A 21,572-nucleotide genomic window follows, 5' to 3' on the forward strand; every position below is an offset into this window, starting at 1 on the left:
GCGCGCGGGGAGGGCTGGAAGGCCGGGCTTGCGTCCCCAGGCGCGGCTCCCGCCGGCCTCACGAGCACTTTGTACTTGTGCATGGGCTTGATTTCTACGAACTGCCATTAAACATTGCTGTACCAAACCAGCCCGCCTCTGGCCTGTCTGCGGGTAGGAGAGGGGTAGGAGGAGGGAGACAGACCAGCTCAGGGTGGGGCTGGATCTTGGTGGCTTTTTTTTTTCCGTCGCCGACGTGTTTCCGGCCTTAAAGGCATTTCGCCCTCGCCTTTAAAGCGCTCCGCCCCCTCTCAGTCACTCCCAAGATGGCGGACCTACTGGGCTCCATCCTGAGCTCCATGGAAAAGCCACCCAGCCTCGGGGACCAGGAGACTCGGCGCAAGGCCCGAGGTGAGGACCCCAAATTCGCAACCGCTCTTTTTCCACCCGGTTCTCAAGACCACACTTTTCCTCCTTAGAACGTTCCCGCAGCCTCAACCTTGAAAGACCCCGTAGGAGACCCCCGCGATCCCTGAAGGGCTCCCGGCCCGCCCGCTCTTCCTAGCCGACGACGATGATTGGCTAGCCCGAGTTTCGCTCTCGCCTTCTTCCTCGTTCTCCTCCCGGACTTCCGCAGTCCTTGCTTTCGATTGGCTGCTGGGCCTGCCTGTTCGCTGCTGGCGCGCTCTGATTGGCGGACTGCTGCACCCGCTTCCTGGAGCCTCCGCCGGCCTTCAGATGGGCGGGGGCGTGTCCTACCAATAGGCCACGCCCATCTTTAGGGCACACCCTCTGCGTGCGGTAGCCGCCCGCTTCAGTTCCGATTGGACCCAGGACGTGTCCACCTGGCACCTCTTTCACCTCTATTGGCTATCTTTTTTGGGGGGGGCACATCTGTCGGCGCTCAGGGGTTACTCCTGGCTCTGCGCTCAGAAATCTACCCTGGCAGGCTAGGGGGACCCTATGGGATGCCAGGGATTGAACCCGATCCGTCCTGGGTCGGCCACGTGCAAGGCAAACGGCCTACCGCCGTGCTATCGCTCCGGCCCCTCTATTGGCTATCTCAACTGGAAGGCCTGCCTATCAAGTTTTGATCGTCTTCCTCTAGCCGGCCCCAACGTCAGCACTTCCAGTTGGCTCTGGCGTTTTGGGTGTCCTTATGACACCCCTACTTGTTTAAGCAACCTCCTTTAGGCTCTGTTCCAGTCTTTCGCTCATTGAACCCTTATTCTCGAGGCGCTCTGTTATTGGAGAGACAGGAATGCCCTTGCCCGGACCTATTGGCTGTCCTCTCCCCGCTGGTGTTCTCTAGTAACTTCACTGCAGGCGTACTCAAGTTCCGATGCTGCCAACCTAGGGCGCGGTCGTTCGGCGGCGGGTGCAAATGTCTTGGGTTCACGCTGCGGCTTGTAAATGAGTCAGGCAGAATGACTGCCTTGGCAATAGGACCCCCAATTCTCGATCCTTGAGAAGGGGAAGGGCAGGGCAGACTGGAGACTTTCAGAGTGCTAATGTGGTGCCTAATATTAAATATCCACTGTTTACTGAAAGGTTGATAGGTGCTGGGACTATCCTCAGAGAAGTCTAGAGCATAGGCTGGAGAGATACGTGCTCTTTTTTTGTTGTTTTGTGTTTTTTTTGGGGGGGGGCACACCCTGTGGTGCTCAGGGGTTACTCCTGGCTATCTGCTCAGAAATAGCTCCTGGGTGGGCCGGAGCGATAGCTTGGAGGTAAGGCGCTTCCCTTTCATGCTGAAGGTCATTGGTTCGAATCCCTACATCCCATATGGTTCCCCGAGCCTGCCAGGAGAGATTTCTGAGCGTGGAGCCAGGAGTAACCCCTGAGCGCTGCCAGGTGTGACCCCAAAAAAATAAATAAATAAGAAATAGCTCCTGGCAGGCACGGGACATGCTCCGTGCACCAAAGGAAAAAATAATTGTCATGAGAGTCCAAACAACTTATGGGTCCTAATGGTCTGTAGTAAGATTTGAAAATTCGGGGCCGGGCGGTGGCGCTAAAGGTAAGGTGCCTGCCTTACCTGCGCTAGCCTAGGACGGACCGCGGTTCGATCCCCCGGCATCCCATATGGTCCCCCAAGCCAGGAGCGACTTCTGAGCGCATAGCCAGGAGTAACCCCTGAGCGTCACCGGGTGTGGCCCAAAAACCAAAAAAAAAAAAAAAAAAAAAAAAAAAAAAAAAAAAAAGATTTGAAAATTCATAATTCCCCAAGTAAAAGGATAGCTACTTGTTAAGACCGCTTGTGTTATTTGAAAGCCCAGAGAATGGAAAGAGCATAATGGGAACTAGACATTGGAATCTGTGCAAGCCATAATTTACATAGTCGTGGTGAGTTAACCACCAGCCTTTGACAGACCCAGCTAGAACTTTTTTTTTTGTTTTGTTTTTTTGTTTTTTTGGGCCACACCCCTGACTATGCGCTCAGAAATCGCTCTGGTCTTAGGGGAACCTATGGGAAGCTGGGGATCGAACCGCAGTCCGTCCTACGCTAGCACTAGCAAGGCAGACACCTTACCTCTAGCGCCACCGCGACGGCCCCCCAGCTAGAACTTTTAAACCTAAATTCTTGGGGTGGATGTAGAATGAGATTAGTTGGGACACACCTAGGGTAGGGGGCTACTCTAGACTGTGCTTAGAGATTGCTCCCTGTCAGGCTGCGGATCCTGTGTTACTGAAGTTGGCCACATGAAAGACTGGTGTCTTAACCCTTGTACAGGCTCTTTCCCATTAAGCCTGTGCTCTTAAATATAATTTTTTTAAACTAGAATCTTAAATTACCTCGTCAGATGCAGAAAGAAGATTCACAGACCAAATAGAAAACAGCCAGTAGCCAAGATGGAATGCACTGATGGTCAGAGTCCTTAAGGTTAGAGAGAGGGTGCCAGAGTAATAGCACAGCAGTAAGGCGTTTTCCTTGCATGTAGCCAAACCTGGATGGACCCAGATTCCATCCTTGGCATCCCATATGGTCCTCCCCCCACCCCCAGCCTGCCAGGAGCAATTTTTAGCGCAGAGCCTGGAGTAAACCCTGAGCGCCACTGGGTGTGACCCAAAAACAAAACAAAAAAAAGGTTAGAGATGGGAGAGCTCCTGACCTGTCAGGCCCTGGGACCATGGAAAATAACTGGTAGTAGATAAGCAAGGTCTTTGAGCTCATAGTCTGCAAGGAGAGACAAATTAAAAATTTTACATTATGTTCTTAGTTCATGCTATAGTGGGAGTCCAACCAAATGTGGGACCCAGAGGAAGAAGTGAGTAACTGACTCCTGCTGGATCTAAAAGTTTGCTAGAGGAGGAAAAGCATTCTAAGCAAAAGGAACAATATGTGCAAGGACGTGGTTGATTAGGAAAATGGGAAAAGGTTCAGTGCAGCTGGAAAAATTCACATATCGTGGAAGAAATGCAGTTTAAATCTATACAGAATTTTTTTTTTTTTTCAATAAGATCCAAAGGTGGGGGCCCGGAGAGATAGAACAGCGGTGTTTGCCTTGCAAGCAGCCGATCCAGGACCAAAGGTGGTTGGTTCGAATCCCGGTGTCCTATATGGTCCCCCGTGCCTGCCAGGAGCTATTTCTTTTTTTTTTTTTTTTTTTTTTTTTTTTGGTTTTTGGGCCACACCTGGCGGTGCTCAGGGGTTACTCCTGGCTGTCTGCTCAGAAATAGCAAAGGTGGATTTTTTTTTTTTTTTTTTTGCAACTAACCTTGGACACTCTGGAGAATGAAACTATCTTAGTTTCATTCTGTCTGTAGAAGTGAGTAGGAGAAGTGAATATGGGGGATGTTACAAAACATAGGAAGTTAAACAATTTCCATTTTCCAATGTAGACAGCAAGTTGATAAAGTTTGAAGTCAACTGTTCTCACCTCACCAAGTTCTTTATAGTTCTTTATATGTTGTATGTGTTAAACAGTTTGGGTTTCTTTTTCCCCCTTACCTCAGTGGGGTTGCGAAATGAGATTAAGTATGATGCTAATCTTTGCTATTTTCACTAACCTGACCTCCTGAACTATGACTTTTTGCCCTTTTTTTGTACCTGGATTGAACCCACGCCCTCATGCATGCTAAGTATGTGCTCTACTCACTGAACTACCTCGCCTGTCCCATGTCTTCATCATCTATGTACTCTAGGGCTTAGCATATAGGTAGGTATACAGTAGATATCCATATATGCATGGTGAACAAACAGTAATCCAACCTTCCCACCTGATACCTCCCAGTGGACATCAGACCTCCCTTAAATTTTTAGAAACTCTTCTCACCCATGCTCTTATGCTGCCATTTCTCCCCCAGAGCAGGCTGCCCGCCTGAAGAAACTACAGGAGCAAGAGAAACAACAGAAAGTGGAGTTCCGTAAAAGGGTAAGAACAATTGCAGAGCTAGCTCCAAGGTAGCTTCAGGAAGGACTTCCAATGAGTTAGAAGTGGAAAGATAAGGACACAGTTTTTGTTTTTGTGCTTTTTGTTTGGTTTTTGGTTTTTATGGAGTCACACCTGGCTGCGCTCAGGGGTTACTTCTGGCGCTATGCTCAGAAATCGCTCCTGGCAGGCTCAGGGGACCATATGGGATGCCGGGATTTAAACCACCGACTTTCTGCACACAAGGCAAACACCTTACCTCCATGCTATCTCTCCAGCCCTTGTGTTTTGTTTTATTTTATATTTGTTTTTGTATTTAAATGTTCAAGAAAAGTGGTCTGGGCCAGAGCAGTGGCGCAAGCGGTAGGGCATTTGCCTTGCATGCGCTAACCTAGAACAGACCGAGATTCGATCCCCCGGTGTCCCATATGATCCCCCAAGCCAGGATCGATTTCTGAGTGCATAGCCAGGAGTAACCCCTGAGTGTCACCGGGTGTGGCCCAAAAAAAACAAAATAAGAAGAAAGAAAGGTTGTCTGGAAACCAGTATCATAGAAGCTGAGAAAGATGGGGAGGCAAAGGCTGTTGGCCCAGCTGGGGAGAGGAATATTGGGATAGAACCATCATCTCATGTCTTCTCTTTTCTCTCTCCTAAGATGGAAAAAGAGGTATCAGATTTCATCCAGGACAGTGGGCAGGTCAAGAAAAAGTTTCAGCCAATGAACAAGATAGAGAGGAGTATACTGTAAGTGTCTGGGGGGCAAGAAGTGGGTGGCCTATGAAGGGCTGAGGTGGGAGTGTGAGGGGCAGGGGGCACATATAAAGGCCCCAAGAATACTTGAGTGAAGGAAATTAGGACATTCGTGCCTTCGCATACTCTTTTCCTTTCCGCCCTCCCTTCCCAGACATGATGTAGTGGAAGTGGCTGGCCTGACATCCTTCTCTTTTGGGGAAGATGATGAGTGTCGCTATGTCATGATCTTCAAAAAGGTGAGGCCTGATTTTCTCATTCTCTCTCTCCTTTCAGCCTTTTCAAAAGAGGAATGAGATAAATCATGTATTTGGAACCTTGATCCCATCATTCCCTTCTTCCCCAGGAGTTTGCACCCTCAGATGAAGAACTAGATTCCTATCGCCGTGGTGAGGAGTGGGATTCCCAGAAGGCTGAAGAGAAACGGAAGCTGAAAGTGAGTTATGCCTGGCAGTCTGCAGACTCCAGGAAGGGTTGAGGTCAGGCACTTAAGCGTCTGTGTCCCATCTATCTGTGCCTCTAGGAGATGGCACAGCGACAAGAAGAGGAGGCAGCTCAGCAGGGACCGGTAGTGGTGAGCCCTACGAGTGACTACAAGGACAAGTACAGCCACCTTATTGGCAAGGGGGCAGCCAAGGATGCAGCCCACATGCTACAGGCCAACAAGACCTACGGCTGTGGTGAGGCCACAGTGGGAGACTGGGGAGGTTAAGGGAGAGGAGCATACAGCGTGGGGAGGGGAGAGAAGGGGAGGCTACAGTGCAGGGCTCCTAGGCCCTCCCCACCCTCCCCTCTGCCCCCAGTGCCTGTGGCCAACAAGAGGGACACACGCTCCATTGAAGAGGCCATGAATGAGATCCGAGCCAAGAAGCGTCTGCGGCAGAGTGGGGAAGATTTGCCGCCTACCTCCTAGGAGCCCCAGCTCCCTTTGACCCCTGGGCAGGGGAGGAGAGGGGATAAAGCTGCTATTAGAACCCATCTTGAAGTCCCACCTCTTAACCACTTTCAACAGTGGTTACTCAGACTGGGAGAAGCAGATGTTTGTCACTTTTGGATCTTAGGTGAGTGAATGACTGAGTGACTGATCATGTGTGTGTGTAAGTTTGAAAGTATAGGTGGGTATTTAATCTGTATTATTCTCAGTTCTCCTTGGAATTTTCTTCCCTGTGAAACTGGGCTACTTTACATTTAATAAACAGTTTGACCCAATGTCTTGGTTTATTTTAACAGAGAGAAATGGATCACAGGAAGTTAGATATCTTCTGGCTAAATACTGTAAACCTGTTTGTAGGGCCAACAGTAAGCAGGGAGGGCACAATTGCCTTGCACTCAGCTGACCTGACTTTGATCCCCAGCACCCCATAGGCTCCCTTGTGCTTGCCAGGAGTTATTTTTGAGTTTTTGAGAAGCCCTGAGCATTTCTGGATGTGGCCCCCAAACCATATTTATTTATTTATTTTGGTTTTTGGGTCACACCCAGCAGTGCTCAGGGGTTACTCCTAACTCTATGCTCAGAAATTGCTCCTGGCAGACTCGGAAGACCATATAGGATGCCAGGATTCAAACCTCCGTCCTTCTGCATGCAAGGCAAATGCCTTACTTCCATGCTAACTCTCCAGCTCCCCCAAAACCATATTTAAAAAACAAAACAAAATATGTTTGCCTAGGTCAAAGCCAAATATTAGCACTTTATTTTTGTTTTGGGGCCACACTCAGTGGTGTGTGCTATCACTCTGGCCCCAGATACTAGCACTTTCATACAGATTTATGAGACAATATTTTTGTTTGTGGTGGAAGAGATCAAAATCAAGGACCTTACATATGTAAGACAATGAGTTTGCCACATCCTTGACCTAAACACAAAAGTGCGTTTATATATTTCAGGGGAGGTAAGTTTGGGTCATATCAAGTGGTACTCAGAAAATACTGGCTCTGGGGCTAGAAAGATAGCACAGCGGTAGGGCGTTTGCCTTGCATGCAGCCGATTCAGGATGGACGGTGGTTCGAATCCCGGCATCCCATATGGTGTGTGTCGCTCCCTGCCCCCCCAAGCCCACCGTGCCTGCCAGAGGCAATTTCTAAGTGCTGAGCCAGGAGTAACCTCTGAGCGCCACTGGGTGTGACCCAAAAACAAAAAAAACAAAAAAAAAATACTGGCTCTTTGTTTAGAGTGTTCTGGGGACTGTATGTGATGCCACAGAATGAATGAGGATCTGCTAATGCAGGGCAAGTACCTCAAATCCTATACTATATGGCCTCCTTTAGACTTTCTAAGTATAATCAGTGGGGCCAGAGCAATAGTACAGTGGGGAGCATGCTTACCTTACATACAGCCAACTCAGGTTTGATCCCTGACATCCTATGATCCCTGATCACAGCTGGGGGGTAAGATCTTAACACCACTGGGTGTGGCCTCCCCAAAAAATTAAAAAATTAAATGCAATTACTAGAGTTAAAGCAGCCTTCCTTGAATCCTTGCTTTAGCAATCACTTTTTTAATATCTGATAGTTTAAAATATTGTACAGCTACTATTTGAATATAGAAAATAGGGCCGGAGGGGGCTGGAGAGATAGCATGGAGGTAAGGCGTTTGCCTTTCATGCAGGAGGTCATCAGTTCGAATCCCGGCGCCCCATATGGTCCCCCGTGCCTGCCAGGAGCAATTTCTGAGCCTGGAGCCAGAAATAACCCCTGAGCACTGCCGGGTGTAACCCAAAAACCACAAAAAAAAAAAAAAAGAAAAAATAGGGCCGGAAAAAAAAAAAGAAAGAAAGAAAATAGGGCCAGAGTGATAGCGCAGTGGAAGGGCATGCACGCAGCTTGATCCAGGATGGACCTTGGTTCAATTCCTGGCATCCATTTGGTCCCCAAGCCAGGAGCAATTTCTGAGTGCATAGCCAGGAGTAACCCCTGAACGTCACCAGGTATGGCCCCCCAAAAAAATAAACACCTGAAAAGTGAGTCCCCATATAATCCAGTAATGTCACTCCTAAAGATATCCCCTTAGAACACAAAAACGCAATACAAAATTGCCCTCTGCACTCCTATATTCATTGTAGCACTATTTATAATAGCCAGAATCTGGAAACAACCCGGTTGCCCAACAACAAATGAGTGGCTAAAGAAACTGTGATCCATCTACACAGTGGAATATGCAGCCGTTAGGAAAAATAAAGTCATGAAATTTGCCTATACATGAGTGGACATGGAGTAACCCCTGAGCATTACTGGGTGTGGCCCAAAAACCAAAATATGTGCGTGCGCGTGTGTGTGTGTGTGTGTGTGTGTGTGTGTGAATATTGAATGGCAACATCCATATGAGTGGCATCTACTTGGTCAGAGAGAACAGCAGATAGGGAGCTTGCCATGCACATGGCCAACCTGGGCTCAGTCCTCAGAATTCCATATGGTTCCTCAAGCACTGCCAGAAGTGATCCTGAATGCAGAACCAGAATTAGCCCCTGAGCATTACCAGGCATGACCCAAAAACTAGGGGGGGAAAAGTGGTAGCTTACTCTTATCACTCGTCCTCTAAACCTCCTGGGATTTCAAAAGTCACCCCTCTCTCTAGGTGTTTGTTGACTCTCAAGAGGAACAAGATTCAGGTGGCCTAGTCATACTTGTCCAAGGGGTGGGTCCTTGATTCTGGAGAGGGATAGAAGATCTGAAGTCTAAAGATCCAAAGACCCTTATGGAAAATTAAAAGATGGATGAGATTGGATGGCAACTGTTAGGGTTCACTCATTCACAAAGCACTTATTCAAACTTGGCCATTGAATTCAATTGTAATAGACAGTATACTTTTTGCCATCAGATCTGATCTAGCTTCTCATTATGCCAGCCCCTTGATACACTACCCTCCTTCCTTTCTAGCACTGGTGTTCCTTATTCTGTCAGTGCTTCTTTCGCTTCATTTCACATATGGACCTTGTTACTCCAAACTCCTTCCAAAATGTGAACTTTGTTCATCTTTCTCCAGTCCAGTTTCCTCTAACCATTCCCTTGCTTCCTTGTCCCAGCAGGTTACAGGTTACAAGTTCTCCCCTATCTCATGCAATTCAGAGACCGGCATCTCCTCCCTCAAAGAAACACACTACTCTCGTGGTTGGTATCAGTGTTTATTTCACAAAGAAGGGCCTGACGGCCTGAGGCTGTCCAGGTGTCCTGGGCCCTCCAGCTTCTCACTTGGCCTTTGGGTTACGGAACTTACGTCCAGCAAAGACAGCCTTGTCCCCAAGAGCCTCCTCAATCCTAAAAAGGCGGACAAAAATCACAGCTGTTGCCTTCTGACCAGCTCCCTAAAGTTCCACATGCCCAAGCCCACTCGCTGCACCCACTATACCTCATGAGTTGGTTGTACTTGGCTAACCGCTCTGAGCGGCAGGGCGCACCAGTCTTGATCTGAGGAGGAAAGAAAAAAACCTAAGGTTTGGATGTGATTGGAAAGGTAGGATTGGGCCTGTCCCCAAGGGAGCCGCCCAAGGTCGCAATCCAGCAGGAGGCTAGGGACCCCAAAAAACTTTGGTCAGACACTCAGCAGAGGAGAGCCATCAGTACCTGTCCTGTGCAGAGCCCCACTACAAGGTCAGCAATAAATGTATCCTCAGTCTCCCCGGAGCGGTGGCTCACCATTACTCCCCAACCATTAGACTGAGCCAGTTTGCAGCTGTAGAGAGAAGACACAGTAAAGTCTAAGGACCTTCTCTATGGGAGAGGTTCAATGGGGGCTTATTGGGGAGTGTAATAACTAAGTTTTTTTTGTTTGTTTTTTTTTGGTGCTTTGGGCCACATCAAGTGACACTCAGGGGTTACTCCTAGATATGCGCTCAGAAATCACTCCTGGCTTGGAGACCAAACCACGGTCCATCCTAGGCTAACGCTTGCAAGGCAGACGCCTTACCTCTAGCGCCACTGCTCCGGCCCCAATAACTAATTTCTTTAGAAATTAGGAGAGGCCAGAGTGATACAGCGTGTAGGGAGTATGTTTTGCATGCGACCAGCCTGGGTTCAATCCCCGGTATCCAATATGGTCCACCAGGTCAGCCAGGAGTGATTTCTGAGCATAGACCCAGGAGTAACCCCTGAGCACCACTGGTAACAACAACAAAAAAAAAAAGAATTAGGAGAGAGAAGTTAGATTCTTGATCTTGAATCTGGGCTTCTGAGATACATTTAAGAAGGACAGGATCTGGCCCGGAGAGACAGCACAGAGGCGTTTGCCTTGCAAGCAGCCGATCCAGGACCAAAGGTAGTTGGTTCGAATCCCAGTGTCCCATATGGTCCCCGTGCCTGCCAGGAGCTATTTCTGAGCAGACAGCCAGGAGTAACCCCTGAGCAACGCCGAGTGTGGCTCAAAAAAAAAAAAAAGAAGGACAGGATCTGGGAGAAACAATTGGCAAGAGATGGGAATGGAGATAATGGTAGAGCTCTTGCAGTCTGGCCAAGGTACAGTCACAATCTTGAGGTTAGGAGAATGGAGTGAGTAAGGAATCAGAAGTAAGACAGATTTTAAGTTCATGGGCCAGGCTAGTTGGAATGGGCAGGGCAGGTATAGAGGGAAACTAGTAATTGGGTCAGGGGGTACTCACGCCTGAATGGATTCAGTCACTGAACCAATCTGGTTCACCTTCAACAGCAGACAGTTGCAGGCCTTCTTCTCAACGGCCTGGGCAATCCTTTTGGGATTGGTGACTGTGAGGTCATCCCCCACAATCTGGATGTCAACCCCAGAGAGAAAAGAAGTCCAGGTGGCCCAGTCATCCTGGTCAAAAGGGTCCTCAATGGAGACAACTGGTGAAGGATGGAGGCAGAGTTCAGGTTAAAGTTCAGGAGAGTTTTGTGAAGGGGTGGCAGGTCAGAAATATTTGTACTGGGGCTACAATGGGCTAAAAACTAAAGGGCAGAGTTGATGGCACTGTAGGCAGTGGAGTCAATGTTGGGCAGCTTTAGGAATGGGGACAGGTACAATAAGACATCTGGGGGCTCTCACCAGGATAGTTCTTGATAAAGCTCTTGTACAGGTCCCCCAGTTTCTCCCCAGTGATGTGCCGAGCAGGGTCATCAGGTGACTTAAAGTCAAGATCATACTTCCCATTGCGAAAGAACTCAGATGCTGCTACATCCATACCAATCACCACCTTGTCAGGGTAACCAGCTGCCTGGATGGCCGTCTTTAGCAGCTCCAAGGCTGGGAGAGGGGCAAAGAGAAGACCGAAGTGAGCCTCCCAAGCCCCTTCTTATGTGAGGACCCAGGAGTTCTACCCCCAGCATTCTCAGCACTGACCCTCATTGTTCTCCAGGATGTTGGGCGCAAAGCCGCCTTCATCACCCACATTGGTGGCATCCTTCCCATACTTTGCCTTGATGACCCCCTTGAGATGATGGTAGACCTCAGCACCAATGCGCATGGCTTCCTTGAAGGAACTGGCTCCCACAGGCAGAATCATGAACTCCTGCATGGCCAGCTTGTTTCCGGCATGGGAACCCCCATTGATCACATTGAAGGCCTGAGGTGAGGAGAGGATATTCAGAGCTGACCCAGAACATAAGGTATCTAGAAGGAATGATGGGTGAGAAAGGACAGAATCCTAACCACCACTTACTAGCTGTGTGAATACCATCTGCTTACTTGCTGCAGGTGAGAGAAGCTGAATGCGAAGTTTTTAGCACATATCTGGTATATCAAAATTAACACTTAGAGGACAATTACTGATGATCAAGCACTGCTCTAAATACTTGTCATATATTCTATTAGTGAACCAGAGAGATAGAACAGAGGCTAAATGCTTGCCTGACATATGGCTGCAACTGTGAACATGGTTCAAATCCACAGCATTCTGGGCCAGAGTGATAGAACAGCAGATAGGTCACTTGCCTTGCACATGGCTGACCTGGGTTCAATCCCCAGCATCCAATATGGCTTCCCAAGCCTGCCAGGAGTTAATTCCTGAATGAGTGCAGAACATGGAGCAACCCCAAATATAGCCAGTTGTGACCCCAAAATAAAACAAAAAACAAAACAGTAATCCCAAATGAAATCCTTAGCACTGTCTGGCATGGTCCCTGAGCACCAACACCTCCCCCCCCCCCGAAAAAAATAAGCATATTAGCTATTTTTCTTTGGTGGAGGGTATGGGACATATCCAGAAGCACTCGGTGCTACTCCTGGTGGTAACTGTACATGAGGGAACATACAGTGCTGGGAATTAAGTAGGGGCTCCCACATACAAAGTATATACTCCAGTTCACTTATTATGAAAACAACCCAATTAACTCCGTACTACTATCCTGTCTATTTTACGAATGACAATTTTTTTTTTTTTTGGTTTTTGGGCCACACCCAGCAGTGCTCAGGGGTTCCTCCTGACTCTATGCTCAGAAATCGCTCCTGGCAGGCTTGGGGGACCATATGAGATGCTGGGTTTCGAACCACCATCCTCCTTCATGCAAAACACCTTACCTTCATGCCATCTCTCCAGCCCCATGGATGACAAATTTTTTTTTTAATTTTTTTTTGGTTTTTGGGCCACACCCAGTCTTGCTCAGGGGTTACTCCTGGCTATCTGCTCAGAAATAGCTCCTGGCAGGCACGGGGGACCATATGGGACACCGGGATTCGAACCAACCACCTTTGGTCCTGGATCGGCTGCTTGCAAGGCAAACGCCGCTGTGCTATCTCTCCGGGCCCATGGATGACAAATTTAAAGCATGGAGAATTTAAGAAATACGTCTAAGATTCCAACACTAGTACACTGGCAAAAACAAGATTCAAACCCACCAACTAAGTGATTGCCAGCATTCATGTTTTTATGCTACTATTCTGCCTAGTAATGATTAAATGGTCACATCAATGAGATCCAATTCTAAAGGTTTCTATTAAGTAGGAACTTGGTTTAATAAGGATAAATGAAGATAAAAAAGAAACACCAAGAACCCTACTACAAGGAGGCTCTGGACCATATTTGGGTGTTGGGGTACAGGGCAGATGGAGAAGCTATTCTTACTGTGCCTAGGCATGGAATGTGAAGGAACTGGGTTCTATCAAGGGAAAGCAGATGCCCAGAGACTTAACAGAAGGTTTGACTTGTGGGGTAAAAGGAAGAGCTGGACCACAGCAGGAAACCTTCCTTTTCAAAAAACTTCCTCTAGAGCTGGTTCTGGAAGGCGGACTTTCTTTTTTTTTTTTTTTTGGTTTTTGGGCCACACCAAGCGGTGCTCAGGGGTTCCTCCTGGCTGTCTGCTCAGAAATAGCTCCTGGCAGGCACGGGGGACCATATGGGACACTGGGATTCGAACCAACCACCTTTGGTCCTGGGTCGGCTGCTTGCAAGGCAAACGCCGCTGTGCTATCTCTCCAGGCCCCTGGAAGGTGGACTTTCAAAGGTGCCTCATTGATGAGGCACCTCTGATACCGGGCTCAGACAGGGACAGCTGCACTCACAGGAACTGGGAGGACCAGATCTGGGTTCCCTGCCAGATCTGCAATGTGTCTGTAGAGTGGGACTCCCTTCTCAGCTGCTCCAGCCTTGCACACTGCCAGGGAAACGCCTAGGATCGCATTGGCCCCAAATTTGGCTGAAGAAGAAAACACAAAAAAAGGGTGAGAGATTTGCCCTCAGGGTTTGAGGTCAGCTTCTTAACATCTAACTCAGATCACCCCAGAAAGAAGTCAGAATTCCAAACCACTAGGCTGAGTTTATTAACATCTCCCCCAGTCCCCAGTAGTATGGGAGCCCCCACCTGGATAATGGGGGGGGGAGATGTCTCAGTTTCATGTCCGTATCCAAGGCCTGGCCAGGCCTGGCAAAGGCCAGGCATCTGGAAATGCCTGTGGCATGAATTAAAATCTGTCCAGCTACCATGTGCCCAAAATGTGGGATATAAATCATCTGAACCAGCCCTGTCATGCTTTCTCTACCACTCCTCCTGCATTACACCCCATCCCTTTCTTCTCCTTATCTCTTCACTCACACTTGTTCTCAGTTCCGTCCAGCTCAATCATAAATTTGTCAACTTTTTCTTGATCCACAACGCTTAGTTTCTGAAAGGGCAGGTTTGAGGAGAGGAGAGCAGTCAGGGCATATGCTGGAAGAAGCAGACGGGAAGCTATTTGGGGGGAAGACAAAGTACTGTTGGCCTGTTCAAGGACAGGCTAAGCTGAGGTAAGGAGCATGGGGAAGGGGTGAGCAGACTCCTCCACTTGCCTTATCCAGTAAGGCAGGACCAAGAGTCTTGTTGATGTGTTCCACAGCCTTCAGGACCCCTGGAGAGGCCAGAGGAAGGGGTCAAATAGGTCACTGAGTCAGGTCTTTTTCAAAGAAGAAATCTATTCCTCAAGAATTTTGGGTTACAGTCCTCACCACCACCACCACCACCACACACACACACACAAGCAATGTGCCCATGCCCAATTCCCAATTCCAAACAGAGACTCCTCCAGCACTGGTCTTTCCTCACCTTTCCCCAGGTAGCGAGATTTGTCTCCATCTCTTAGTTCCAGAGCTTCATAGATCCCTGTGGAAGCTCCACTGGGGACAGCTGCCCGGAATCTACCTGGGTGGAAGAGATTGGAAGATCACAGAGTTACATCCACCCCACATGGGCCAAAGTATCTTCTCCGAGACCAGAAACAGGAGGCAGTACAGAGGCAACTGCTTCTTCCAGCATGGTAACCAGATGGAAAGAGGAAGGCCTGGGGAGAAGTCTGGGAAAGGGAATTTCAGAGAAAGGAAAGGATATAGCCGAGTTATGGGGCAAAGGTAGAGGGAGTTGGAGGAGGGAATCAAGGCGAGCCAATAATGTGAGTCCATGATTACCCTTCGCTGTATACAGGTCGACCTCTACCGTGGGGTTGCCCCTGGAGTCCAGGATTTCCCGAGCAAAAATTTTCTGCATGGCCATGGCTGCAAGACAGGGTGGGAATGAGTATAGACAACTGATCCCTGAAGGAACCCCAAATCCCCTGCCCTTTAAGAGTGTTCCTATCCCAGGAAGGCAGGTGCTGGAGCTAAAAATATCTCACAAAAAGGTCACAGACCAAAGAGGGAGGCACAGCCCCCTCCACCCCTCAGAACAGCTCCTATTGCAGTTTCCCTCCCTAAGAAGCCAGGGCCTCCTCAGATTCCACCACTCCCTGAACCCCCATCTCCTGAAAGCTGCACAGGCATGCTTCTTCCCTCCCCCTTCTGGTCAAACAATTTGTTTTCCATGGCTTCCTGGCCCTCAAATCCTCGCCTGTTATTCTGGTTCTCATATTCCTGCTCCTCAGTCTCCCAGTTCTCAGTAGCCCCAAATTCTTCTACTTGGCTCCAACTTGAACAACTCTTCTCTGCTCCTTTCTCTACCTGCCTTTTAATATCTATCATGGAATACTTGCATCAGCTCCTCCACTCAAGCAACCCCCACCCAAGAGGAAATAAGCAAAGGCTATTTATCCCATTTCTCCAAGTCAGTGCTACCCTCAGCCTTTACCACCTCAATCCATTCCTAGGGTACTAGATGTTTCACCAGACCTGTGATGTCTTCACGGGGAGTTTAGGTGAGCTCTGGGTCTAGGTGGCAGCTGGGACAATGTCTGCTCAGCCCCCTCTGAGGCTGGGCATTTATCTCTGGGCCACCCCATCTCCCAGCCAGCTCCGCCCCTCTCTCCCTCCAGCCATCCTCCTCTCCACGTTGGGCAGTCAGCCAAGTGCCCACTACAGCTTAAAGCATTTGTCTTTGGCTCTGGCACCCAGCGCCTTTCCCCAGGGTCAATAACTACTCTATTCTCTCTGTCCTCCAATAAAAGACCCTACTTTCATTTCCACCTCTGGGAAAGTACAGGGGAAGATTTCCAATTGGGGGTTCTCTCTCTTTCCCAGGATATGTTCCCCTTTTGCAAAGGTTAAAGAGGAACTGCCCTTTGGGAAAGGCCAGAAGTAATATGAGTCCTGCTGGGCTGGGAAGGGACCTTAGAAGAGGGGCTATATAGGATGGACATTCACAGATGTTCAGTTCATGAAGAGCGGCAGAAGGCTTCGGCCCTCGTTTTTGTTAGTTTTGGGGTCACAACCGGAGGTGCTTAGGGGTTACTGCTGTCGCTGAGCTCAGTAATCAATCACTCGGGGACGGTCTCCAGACTGTGTGGGATGCTGGGGATGGAACCCGGGTCAGCGTCATGCAAGGCAAGCAAGCGCCCTACCGCCGTGCTATCGCCCCGGCCCCACTTCCCGCCTCGGAAGGTTGGACTCCTGGGCTGCGAGCAAGCTCTGATGCGTTCATTGAATCCTTTAGCAGGCACAAGGCTGCAAGGCCTCACCTCGCAGGGTCTTCATAACGGCCTCCCTGGGCTCCGCCCCGGCTTAGTCCCGCAGCCGCCGGGCCAGGGGCGGGGCCTGGGGACGGACTCAGCCCAGCGGCCCTCCCAGCGCGGCGCGCAGCCGGCTCGGCCCGGGACAACCCTCCTGGGGCGGGCGGCGCGGGCTCGCCAGTCCGAAGCCCCTTCCCCTCCCGGTCGCGTGAGCGTCGGGGTGCGGCCCAGGCTCCTCCGTGAAGGGTGCCGAGTCCAGCGCGGAAAATGAATGGGCGGGCAAGGGGGGGGATCGTGGGGATCGCGGCGCCGTGTGGGGGCCCGACGGCCTGCTGCCCGCACTGCGTGCGGGGTGGGTGTCTGCACCCTCCGGCCGTCTTCTGGGCGGGGTCGTCCCCTCCGCCGGCCCGGTGACTCAGTCGCCCCGGCTCCCGCGGCTCTGCACCGGGGCCCCCTCCCGTCAACCTCCCTCCCTCCCTATCTCCGGCCGCGCCTTCCGGGACTTTGCCACCCGGACGGGCTCGGCTCGGGAGGAGACGGTCCGGGGGTGGCGAGTGGGGAGTGCCGCCACGTGCCCGGGCGCGGCCCCGCCTCGGCCGGCGGCTGTCGAGGAACACGCGCGGGGGGCGCCGGGCCCGACGACGGGAGTCCTTCCCGCCCGGCCGTCTCGCCTCCCCGAGCCCCCCACCTGGCCCTCAGGGCCCGCGGCCGCAGGCAGCCCCGCCCAGCCCCTTCCAGGGCCGGCGAGCCGTCCGGACGGACTGGCGCACGGTTCTTCCGAGTCGCTGCGGAGAAAGGAGTCACTCCACTGCTCGGAGACACTTTCCCCGACTTAAAGAAAGTCGCCTTCAAAAAGTGCGGGTGGGGCCGGAGAGGTAGCACAGCGGTAGGGTGTTCGCCTTGCAACAAGCCGATCCTGGACCTAAGGTGATTGGTTCGAATCCCGGCGTCCCATATGGTCCCCCGTGCCTGCCTGGGGCTATTCTGAGCAGACAGCCTGGAGTGACCCCTGAGCGCCGCCGGGTGTGGCCCAAAAACCAAAACAAAAGAAGCAATGTGTGGGCTTGGGGCCGGAGATATGGCATGGAGTTAGGTAGGGCGTTTGCCTTGCATGCACAAGGTCATTCCTTCGAATCCCGGCGTCCCATAAGGTCCCCCGTGCCTGCCAGGGGCGATTTCTGAGTGTCGAGCCGGGAGTAACCCCTGAACACCGCCGGGTGTGGCCCAAAAACCAAAAACTAATGTGTTGGCTTGGGGCCGGAGATATGGCATGGAGTTAGGTATGCACAAGGTCATCGGTTGGAATCCCGGCGTCCCATATGGTCCCCCAGGCCTGCCACGAGGGATTTCTGAGTGTAGAGCCGGGAGGAACCCCTGAGCGTTGCCGGGTGTGACCCAGAAGCAAGCAAACAAACAAAGAAGTGGGCTTGTTGGTGTCCCTCCACCTCGGCAAACGTAGGCCTGGGTGAACAGGGCCGAGCTAGGCCGAGGGGACTCCCGATCAGGGACCCCAGCTGCGGAGAACAGAACGTCCCTGGGGTGTGAGGGGAATCGAACTAGTGAGCGCGACTGAGCTGGCCCCGGGGCAGACACTGTCCACGGTGACTCAAGGAGCGGACTGGACACTCGGTCACATTCTTTGAAACTCGGGAGTGAATAAAAAGAGGGTGGGGGCGGCAATCGGTCCGCCTCGAGGCGCCTCGGCCCGGACGCCCGCCGGGTCCAGAGACCGTTTCGGACGCCCAGCGTCCCGCCCCGGCTCGGCCCGGTTCTTCCCGGCGCGCTCCCGCCAAGACCCGCGCCGGCCCCAACCGCCCCACGCGCCTCGGCTCCGGAGCCCCGGCCCGGCGCAGGCGCAGGCGCACGCGCCGCCGCGGCCCGCCGTTCCTTCCCGCGGCGCGGCGCGGCGCGGTGGGGGTAGGGGCGTCGTCTGTTGGAACTCCGGCTGCTCCGAGGCCCGGGTGCCCAGCGGCCTGCCCAACGCTTTCTCGCTTTGCTCCCCTTGTCCGAGCGGGCCCAGAGTCTAGTGGAACACACGGAACCGCTCGCTCCCCGTCTCTCCAGCCGCGCCCCATCTCCCACCCGGCTCTCTCGAGCGCCCCTCTCGCGGCGGGGGCGGGGCGGGGCGGGCGGCCCTTCCAAATCGCTCGGCGGAGTTCAGTATCTGGGCAGACGGGCCGGGCGGGGCGGGGCGGGCGGGCGGGGAGCGAGGCGGCGTGGCGTGGCCCCGCCCCGCCGCCTGTGCAAATAAAAATCTAGGGGGGGAGCAGGAAGTGGCGGTGCGAGGCTGCTGCACAGCGAGCGGAGCCGAGGTCCGGACGGCAGCGCGCGCCCCAGCTCCCCGCCGGCCCTCCTCAGCCTCAACCTCAGGCAGCGCGAGCCGGCCCGACCCGCGGACCCCACGCACGCACGCGAGCAGCGCGCCGAGCGGCCCAGCAGCAGTAGCAGCAGCAGCAGCAGCGTCATGGCCGGGTGGAACGCCTACATCGACAACCTCATGGCGGACGGGACCTGTCAGGACGCGGCCATCGTGGGCTACAAGGACTCGCCCTCCGTCTGGGCCGCCGTCCCCGGGAAGACCTTCGCCAACATCACGGTACTGCGAGCGGCCCGAGGGCCCGGGAGACGGAGGGAGGGAGGGGGAGGTGGGGGACGGCGCGAAGGGAGGCGCCCCCAGCGTGAGCGGCCCCCGCCGTCGCCCCGAGCGCGGCTCCCCTGCCGCCCGCAGCCCCGCTGCCCGCGACGGGGCGTTACATCCGGGGCACAGGGCGGGGAGGGGCGCGCCGTGCCGCGCCGCGCCGAGCCGAGCCGAGCCGAGCCGCCGATGCTGCGGCCCACTTCCGCCTCCTCCAGGGCGGGGCGGCGCGCGCGCCGGTCTCCACCAGAATCGGGCCTCTTCGGGCCCGGACTGACCGACTGACTGGCCCCCGCGACCCCCTGCCCCACTTCCGGCCGGCGGCTCGCGCCCCTCCACCATTGTTCCCTCTCCTGAGGGGCGCCCCAGGCGCGTGCCTCGAGCCCCTCCCAGCCCCGTTAGCAGGCGAGGCGCCCCGCGCCCTCCCCCCGTCTGCACGTTGGCCTGAACATTCCTGAGACGAGAGGCCAACCCCGGAAGTCCCCTCGCCCTCGCTTCCCGCCATCCGGCCGCCCGCCTGGGTCGGGGCAACTTGGGGAAACTTGAGGGCTGCCCAAGCGAAGGAAATGCGGGCTAAGGCAACGACGGCTGGCCCCGTCCCCACCGCCCTGCCCAGACCACAGTGCCCGGAAGTGGTGTGGGGAGCGGAAGTTTGAAAGGGGGAAGGGGATTTCCGGGCGGGAGGGGACCGGATGTGGGGATTTGGGGTGTTGGGGGAGTTCTTCCCCGGGGTCTCGGGGAGCAGCAGCTGGGCTGCCCGGTCTCGGCCCGGGTCCCCTCCCAGAAGCTGGCCAGCCTCGCCGGGGAGCGCCCTGGAAGCTGCCGCCGCGCGCAGGAACTCGGCTACCTGCACCCAGGCTCTAGGTTCCTGGGAGACCCAGGCGTCCGGGCCCCGCGCCGCGCCTGCAGAACCTTTGACCAAATAAGGGCAAAGTTGCCTCTCCCGCCCGGCCCGCCCCCTCCCGCCCCTCTCCGCTTCTGCTTTTCCTGAGGGAGCGTCCTGAGCATCCAGCTCCCCCGGCCCGCTCCCTTCCACTCCTCACTTGGACCATCTCTAACCTCTAGTTCGGGGCTTTGCTTTCCTTACTGAAGAAGTCTTAAGTTCTCGTCGGGGTTATGTCATTCATTACCAGGCTTACTCGAGGACTTTCCACCAGAACCGCGTCCTCACATTTCTTGGATATGGGGGAAGTTTCCTTGCTTAGAGGATGTTTTTGCTACTGAGAAATGGGGTACAGGTGGGTCCTCGGGAGTGGGAACCTCGTACTAATCTAATGCTGTTGGGTTCATTGCAGCCAGCTGAGGTTGGTGTCCTGGTTGGTAAAGACCGGTCAAGTTTTTTCGTGAATGGGCTTACACTTGGGGGCCAGAAATGTTCTGTTATCCGGGACTCACTGCTGCAGGATGGGGAATTTACCATGGATCTTCGTACCAAGAACACTAGCGGAGCGCCCACCTTCAACATCACTGTCACCATGACTGCCAAGAGTGAGTGCTGTGTCTTTCTTACTTCTTTAACCTCCAGATTCCCGACATCTAGTGATCTCTTGGGTTTTTGTGTGACTCCCAAGTGTGAGGGGAGTTGTAGTAGTAATCTACTTCAAGTCTGCTGGATACTGAGGTCATCAGACAGTCCGTCCAGGTTAGTTCCTCGTCTTGAAACATGAAGAAGTTAAAAACTACCATACCTGTTTATTCCTTTCTGAGTCTCCTGATTTTTCCAGGAGGAAGTAAACTAATGGATCATAAGTCATTGCTAAGCTCTCACCTTTTGAGTTCCTTTGTTAAGGATTGCTGGCTCATTTTTAATCTGGACATACATAGTCAAGTCTCCTGTGGGTCTTTGAACCCTAAATTTTAGTGTGTTCCCTTCAATCAGTTAAACTCGATTACCCTCCCCCCCTTTAAAAGGGCCCTTTTGTTTCAGGGTAACTGACAGCCTGCCTGTGAGAGAAGGGGGGGTCTGGAGGGGGCTTTAGAGAGAAGAGGTTGGGTTACAACACCCTGGGCCCTGGGCTGGACAGCTGCTGAACAGCTGGCAGGGGGTGGAGTTGTGACACCTGGATCCTAGCTTCCTTTCTCTTTCCTCCAGCGCTAGTCCTGCTGATGGGCAAAGAAGGTGTCCACGGTGGTATGATCAACAAGAAATGTTATGAAATGGCCTCCCACCTGCGGCGTGCCCAGTACTGACCTTGTCTCCCTCGCCCCCACCCCATCACTCTCCACTGCTTTTGCGCCCCTCTCCCTTCCCATACACGTACCATTTTTATTTGGGGGCCATTACCCCACTCCCTTTATTGCTGCCAAAACCACATGGGCTAGGGGCTGGCCTGATGGACAGATGCCTCCCCGTCCCATACCCCTCCTGTGTGTGGTTCGAAAACTTTTGTTGATTTTTCGTTCTTTTTTTTTTTTTTTTTTTTTTCTGAATAAAAAAAGATTCTAACAAGGATGTGTGGTTTTAGCTGGGTGTCAGGATGGAGGCTCAAGTATTAAAGTTGATTTCCTTTAGATGTAGAAAAGCTGATGCATTAAAGTCTAGGAGTGA

The 21,572-nt window shown here is 52.6% G+C and overlaps 3 protein-coding genes across 3 annotated transcripts; 2 read left to right on the forward strand and 1 right to left on the reverse strand.

The window, feature by feature from the left end:
• The first annotated feature begins 275 nt into the window (after positions 1-275).
• Positions 276-6,311, forward strand: SPAG7 (sperm associated antigen 7). Its single transcript, XM_049775542.1, has 7 exons — positions 276-390; positions 4,288-4,355; positions 5,008-5,096; positions 5,257-5,341; positions 5,449-5,538; positions 5,626-5,782; positions 5,906-6,311. The coding sequence occupies exons 1-7, from the start codon at positions 306-308 to the stop codon at positions 6,013-6,015; spliced, it is 684 nt and encodes a 227-aa protein (XP_049631499.1). The 5' UTR covers positions 276-305; the 3' UTR covers positions 6,016-6,311.
• Positions 6,312-9,203: 2,892 nt separating this feature from the next.
• On the reverse strand, positions 9,204-19,897 carry ENO3 (enolase 3). Its single transcript, XM_049774966.1, has 12 exons — positions 19,872-19,897; positions 14,918-15,004; positions 14,559-14,654; positions 14,306-14,364; positions 14,073-14,142; positions 13,543-13,676; positions 11,386-11,608; positions 11,092-11,289; positions 10,691-10,892; positions 9,660-9,768; positions 9,445-9,503; positions 9,204-9,353 (listed from the first exon to the last, which is right to left on the reverse strand). The coding sequence occupies exons 2-12, from the start codon at positions 15,000-15,002 to the stop codon at positions 9,284-9,286; spliced, it is 1,305 nt and encodes a 434-aa protein (XP_049630923.1). The 5' UTR covers positions 15,003-15,004; positions 19,872-19,897; the 3' UTR covers positions 9,204-9,283.
• Positions 18,777-21,473, forward strand: PFN1 (profilin 1). The gene is made up of 3 exons (XM_049775760.1): positions 18,777-18,985; positions 20,320-20,512; positions 21,117-21,473. Exons 1-3 carry the CDS (start codon positions 18,854-18,856, stop codon positions 21,212-21,214), a joined length of 423 nt encoding a protein of 140 aa, XP_049631717.1. The 5' UTR covers positions 18,777-18,853; the 3' UTR covers positions 21,215-21,473.
• The last annotated feature ends 99 nt before the right edge of the window (positions 21,474-21,572 follow it).

This window comes from Suncus etruscus, chromosome 1 (assembly GCF_024139225.1).
Source record: "Suncus etruscus isolate mSunEtr1 chromosome 1, mSunEtr1.pri.cur, whole genome shotgun sequence".
In the NCBI taxonomy this organism is placed as follows: Eukaryota; Metazoa; Chordata; class Mammalia; order Eulipotyphla; family Soricidae; genus Suncus; species Suncus etruscus.